This window comes from Triticum dicoccoides, chromosome 5B (genome assembly GCF_002162155.2).
Source record: "Triticum dicoccoides isolate Atlit2015 ecotype Zavitan chromosome 5B, WEW_v2.0, whole genome shotgun sequence".
Lineage (NCBI taxonomy): Eukaryota > Viridiplantae > Streptophyta > Magnoliopsida > Poales > Poaceae > Triticum > Triticum dicoccoides.
The window spans coordinates 94,190,217-94,196,215 of NC_041389.1; the positions used below are offsets into that span (position 1 = coordinate 94,190,217).

The following is a 5,999-nucleotide window of genomic DNA, read 5'->3' on the forward strand; positions in this document are numbered from 1 at the left end:
CCCCTACTCCCTCCCGCGCGCCATCCCGCTCGACCTCTCCCACATCCCGCTCGCCGCCCTCTCCTCCTCCTCCTCGCCGCCGCCCACCGGCTCCTCGCCGCTCCCCGTCGTGCGGCCCCTCACCCCCTCCTCCCTCTGCTCCGCCATCCACGCGCAGCAGCACGCGGCGGGACCTCCTCGCTCCTCCTCGGGAGGCCCCGCGGGGGGTGTTGGCGCCCAGGCGGTCGCCGACTCCCCGACCTCCGTCATCGAGAACCACCACGCCGCCGCGCACCACTCCGCCGAGCTCCCCTCCTCCCCCTCTGATGACGACGACAAGGAGGAGGAGGAGGGGGCCGGGATGCCGTCGGTTCCCCACCAGCCCACCGTCTCCTTCGCCGAGACCAGCTGCTCCCTCCTCGAATCGTCTGAGGAGGAGGAGGAGGACGACGATGACGACGAGGACGAAACCGCCGAGGAGGCCCTGCCCGCCGCTGCTCGATCCAGCGGCTCCCTCTCGCCGGCGCATTTCGAGGCGGGGAACCACCCAACGGGAGCCAAGTCGCGGGGCTGCTACAGATGCGGGAAGGGAGGCGGCTTCTGGGGCCGTGGGGACAAGGAGGCGTGCCTCGCCTGCGGCGCACGGTACTGCTCGGCTTGCGTGCTACGGGCGATGGGGTCCATGCCGGAGGGCCGCAAGTGCTTGTCCTGCATCGGGCGGCCCGTGGCCGAGTCGAGGCGGAATGCCCTGGGCCGAGGCTCACGCGTGCTGCGGCGACTGATCAGTGCGGCGGAGGTGGAGCTCGTCATGAGAAGCGAGCGTGAATGCGCAGCGAACCAGCTGCGCCCGGAGGACATTTACGTTAATGGGGCTAAGTTGTCACCAGAGGAGCTAGCTTTTCTGCAGGGATGCTCGTGCCCTCCTTCTAGGCTCCGACCTGGCTTCTATTGGTACGACAAGGTATCCGGCTTCTGGGGCAAGGTACGCGAGTCAAGGTTTTGGCACGAGAATTAATCTGTTCGTTTGCTTTGTCTATCAGTCTTGTCCGTGATGTAAGGAACCTATTTTGGGTGGCCTCTGTAACCCTATAGTATGATGTCAGTAGTGCATTCGTCTACATTTCCATTAGTGCCTTCCTGGAGCGTTCCTGGAGCGAAGCGACTACGTTTTTCACATTTGTCGGCCGACATGGACAAATGTTTTCCAACAGCGATGTAATGGCCAGTGCCTGCTATTCTCACTCACATAAAAAATAGAAGCAGCTTTCAACCAAAAATGTGGAGGGTTTCTACCCAAACACATTCACTTTCTATTAGACATCCATCTAGATTTCAGGCAGGAGGTTTCCCTCTTTTTTTTTTTCAAAAAAAAATCCATCTAGATTTCAACCATGAATCTGTCCAACCTCCACTCCCCAACTTTCGACCCTGCTTCCAAAACGTCCTTCAACTAGATGAACTAGAGTTTTCAATAAATCAACTAGGAAAAAAAACTTAAATCAGATACTATATTTGGCCTTAAATCTGAGCTTTCAGCTCTGAAAGATAGCAACTTCTAAATTCATCATTAATTTCCACGAAAATAAATAAATCGAATTGAAGGTAAAACTCGACCTCAAATCCCGAGATCCGAGCTTTAAACCTCCCACAAACCAGCTTCCAACTAATCTTGGAGAACTTCATGCCAATATAATCAAGGAAAAAAAATCAAGAACCCGCCCCCCTAGGGTCTTGCCTTTCCCCTCTTTCTTACCTCCTCGGAGACCTCCTAAGCCAGATGTGGTGGTGTTGCCTGTCGGCACAGGCAGTCGGCTCCCCTCTGCGCCCTTGCTGGCAGCACGTGCCTGTGTCCCTAGCCGGCTTCCTTACCAGAGATCCAAGCTAGGGAGATTATTGGAGGTGAGAATGGAAGAAAGGAAGTGCAAGAGACACAAGAACCAAGTGTCACCACGGAACTGGAAGAAAAGAACGGAAGAGAGAGACGAGAATGGGAACAGAGATAGGGAGAGAATAAAACCCTGATTGTTAGTCAAGTGCCCCACCACGAACATACAAGAGACATCTTGAGGTTTCTGTGTATGGTTCTGAACTTCTCATAGGAGATGTGGAGTAATTTGGAATATTCTGTTGAATGCTTAGATTTAACATTTATGGTTATTAAAGGTGGAACATAGGTTGTTGGCTTGTTGCCCTTGTCAATGCTGCAAACTGAAAGTGAAAGATTACTCCTTTAGGTTCTTTGCGTGGGTTTTCACCGGATAATTACCTGATATGATTGAGCTGTGTAGGTTCTGTATTGGATGTCATGAGACTGTATATTTAATTATTCTTGGTGGGAAATATGTAGAAAGATCTGGAGGGATAGTGCTGTTGAGCTTTGATATTGTCAAATATCTAGTTAACTATTTTGAATATTGTTGTTTTTTTAGTGAGTTGGTAGAGCCATGATGTCTTACGATCTTATCATGGTTTGAACGAATTATCAAATCCTAGGAATCATGGTGGTTGGTATTGTCCCTAAATCAGGAGAAGTTGCTACATTTCTTTTTCTAGTTGGGAATAGTACACAGTTGCGCACCAAGGTTAGCACATATTAGCAGTAGTATGTATGTAAAATAGTACTACATCATAGTAAATAGGAATATTGCAGTGTCTGGGGGTCATAGCTTGTGCCGACTATTTTTTGGGAAAAATGGAATTTCAAGTTAGAAAATGTCATTCTTTTATCCCGCACATGCCATTTCAGAATTTCAATCATTGCATGATTATTTTTGCTTGCTTCTTCTCATAAATGTTAATGATATATATATCGTCCACAACTCTGGTTTTAAACTCTTCTTCGATAATGTTACAGGAGGGACACAAACCCCATTGCATAATAAGCGCAAATCTAAATGTTGGAGGTGCTTTAGTTCAAAAGGCGAGCAATGGGAGCACCGGAATCTTGGTAAATGGCCGTGAGATTACAAAATCTGAGCTGCAAATACTTAAGGTTCGGAATTAATTTACTCCTACTTCATTTTTAGATTCACGAGTTGCATTTTTCCTTACATATATCTTTGGTTTCAGTTGGCAGGAGTTCAGTGTGCCGGGAAACCTCACTTTTGGTTGAATGCTGATGGGAGTTACCAAGAGGAAGGCCAAAAAACTGTTAAAGGAAAGATTTGGGATAAGGTAGTTCTAGAATTCATCTTTTCTTAGGTAACCTGTATTTCCCTGTGAGGAATCTGACCAAAGTTAAATTTATCTGCACTTTTCACCAGCCTATAGTGAAGCTGCTTAGTCCTGTCCTGTCATTGCCAACTCCTAATAAAATGACTAACCAATGCGGCGAAGAGGCTATTAATATGGTAAATCGACCTGACTACTTGGAGCAAAGGACGACCCAGAAGCTTCTGTTAGTTGGATCAGGGACAAGCACCATACTCAAACAGGTACATATGGCTATTGACGTCTATTGTGTTCATGTTCACGAACTGATAAGTTGACTAGCTGCATTAAGGTCACCGTCCAATTACAACCGGTATTCACACTGTTATATTGGTATCATGATTTACATTCCACATGTGCATTGACTAAATCTTCTGCAGTGCCAAATGTCATTTGCAATACTGTTGTAGACTAGCAATTAATTCTGAATCTCTCGAATCTCAGGCTAAATTCTCATACAAGAGTAAACCATTTTCGGTGGATGAGTGTGAAGATCTCAAACTTATCATACAAAGTAACATATATCGCTACATTGGTATACTTCTTGAAGGCCGTGAACGGTTTGAAGAGGAAGTTTTAGCTGATAGAAGAAAACTCTGCCAACACGATCCTTCTAGCTCTGGTATGATCATGTCTATCCACCATTTGTTCTGCTTCGTAATAAACACATAGTCTTAGATTCATGGTACCTTGTAAAGCAACTGAAACCAAGCGGAAGACTCCTATGCTAACTGTTTGGCTAGAAGTGACCCTAACAGCCACATGTTTTTTGCAGGGCGTCCTGAGTCGGGGTTCTGTGATGAAGAAGTTACTGAGTACTCCATTGTCCCACGCTTGAAAGCATTTTCAGATTGGATTCTAAAGGCCATGGCTTTGGGTAATCTTGAAGACATTTTCCCTGCAGCTAGTCGTGAATATGCGCCGCTGGTTGAGGAACTATGGAAAGATCCTGCTATTCAAGCTACATATAGACGAAGAAATGAACTGCCGTTCCTTCCGTCTGCTGCCAGTTACTTCCTGGACAGGGTACTATTGTTGTTCTCTTGAAAAATTTGCTCGTTTACCTGGTTTGATGTTTTCATATCCATTCCTATCTTGGACTTCTTTAGTAGTGATTTAGTTGTCCAATTGTGATCATTCATTCTTTGGCCTTTGTGCATTTGAAATGATCAGGTGGTTGATATTTCTCGAACGGAATATGAGCTCTGTGATATCGATATCCTCTATGCTGATGGAATAACATCCTCGGATGGATTAGCATCTACAGATATCTCTTTCCCGCAGCTGGCTTTGGATGTGCGGGTTGCTGATGAGCTTGATCCACAAGACACGTTGCTAAGGTAGATCTTTTGTCACAAAAGGCAGGGATGGTCTGGTATTTACTTGTGTTACATGTAGTTTTTCTATAGCTTACAATATTTCAGCACCATTAGCTAATTATGTAATAAAAAATGCATATATGCGTGGGTTCCTGTTAGTCTTTCCCTTCTGATTTCATGAGGCCACTTTCCATGGTATTTTGTGAAATGTCTGTCGCGATGGAAAGCACACATGTACATTTAGTATCTCGTTCAGCTCAAGACACCATATATTTACATTTGGATTCCTATATTACTATTAAGAACTGTGATAGTAATACTCACAATGAAAAGTTATGTTTTATTATCAGGTACCAGCTGATCAGAATAAACAATAAAGGATTGCGGGAGAACAGCAAATGGCTGCAGATGTTCGATGATGTCAGCCTTGTCATCTTCTGTGTTGCGGTTAGCGATTATGACGAGTACTACGAGGATGCAAATGGCACCGTTGTCAACAAGATGATAGAGAGCAGACAGTTATTTGAGAGCATCGCTCTTCATCCAACGTTCGAGCAGATGAATTTTCTCCTACTCCTGACCAAGTTTGATCTTCTAGAGCAGAAGATTGGTAAATCCCCGCTAACAGCATGCGACTGGTTTGCCGAATTCACCCCGTTGGTAAGCCGCAATCTGATTGACGGAACCAGCAGAAGCAAGCGCGGCAGCCACAACGGCGCGTCGCTGGCGCAGATGGCCGCGCACTACATCGGCACGAAATTCAAGAGGCTGTTCCTCTCGCTCACAGAGCGGAAGCTCTATGTGTCCTACGTGAACGCCCTGGACCAGCAGTCTGTCTGCTCGGCGATCCGCTACGGCCGGGAGATCGTCAAGTGGGAGGAGGAGAAGCCCGTTTTCGGCTCCAGCGAGACGGTATACAGCGGCGACGAGCCGAGCTCCTACTCCCACTGAACGGTGACCTTTGCTCGTGTGACAGAAGACGAAGAAGAGGTGTAAATAGTTGTGCATTTCCCTCTCCGGCGACGACCTCCCTTTTTTTTTTAGAGCTTTGCCCATTTTCGTCCCTTTTTCCCAGCTCATCATCTGTTTGTAATTTATTGTATGGTTTGTTTGTTTAGTTCACACGTAGAATGAGAGGGCAAGAGGCCTGCCTGGTTCCGATTGATTCTTGCATCTGTATGTATCACTATTGATCTCCTTTACATGGTAGCATGTCCGATTTCTTGTACGATTGTTTGTGTGCTTGACGCATCTTAACAGGTAGAAAAAGAAAATAATGAATGTAGCTACGTCGTCGCATACGAGGGCTGAAGCGTCTGAGCAGGAGGGCCGCTTGCCTGGTCAAAGGTGACCCAGCCGGCATCCCTAGAGCGGCTCTACACACACGGTTGGACTCACCGGCACCACTCTCGTCTCGGCTGACGGGCATGTCTCAAACCCTGCCTAAATTTAGGGCTGGTACAGTCTGGACGGGCATTTCCTAAACGGCGC

General features: G+C 46.9%; 1 protein-coding gene across 1 annotated transcript; it reads left to right on the forward strand.

Annotated features, from left to right (window-relative positions):
• Positions 1-9: 9 nt before the first annotated feature.
• LOC119307563 (extra-large guanine nucleotide-binding protein 1-like) lies at positions 10-5,736 on the forward strand. The gene is made up of 8 exons (XM_037583639.1): positions 10-961; positions 2,834-2,971; positions 3,049-3,153; positions 3,243-3,413; positions 3,634-3,811; positions 3,965-4,215; positions 4,363-4,529; positions 4,859-5,736. Exons 1-8 carry the CDS (start codon positions 341-343, stop codon positions 5,457-5,459), a joined length of 2,232 nt encoding a protein of 743 aa, XP_037439536.1. The 5' UTR covers positions 10-340; the 3' UTR covers positions 5,460-5,736.
• Positions 5,737-5,999: the final 263 nt, after the last annotated feature.

Excerpts from the sequence above, each read along its gene's own strand:
- LOC119307563 (XM_037583639.1), top strand. The coding sequence starts at position 341 with ATGCCGTCGGTTCCCCACCAGCCCACCGTCTCCTTCGCCGAGACCAGC. Across the intron at positions 2,972-3,048 it reads CTGAGCTGCAAATACTTAAG|TTGGCAGGAGTTCAGTGTGC; the intron begins GTTCGGAATTAA and ends CTTTGGTTTCAG. Across the intron at positions 3,414-3,633 it reads CAAGCACCATACTCAAACAG|GCTAAATTCTCATACAAGAG; the intron begins GTACATATGGCT and ends CTCGAATCTCAG.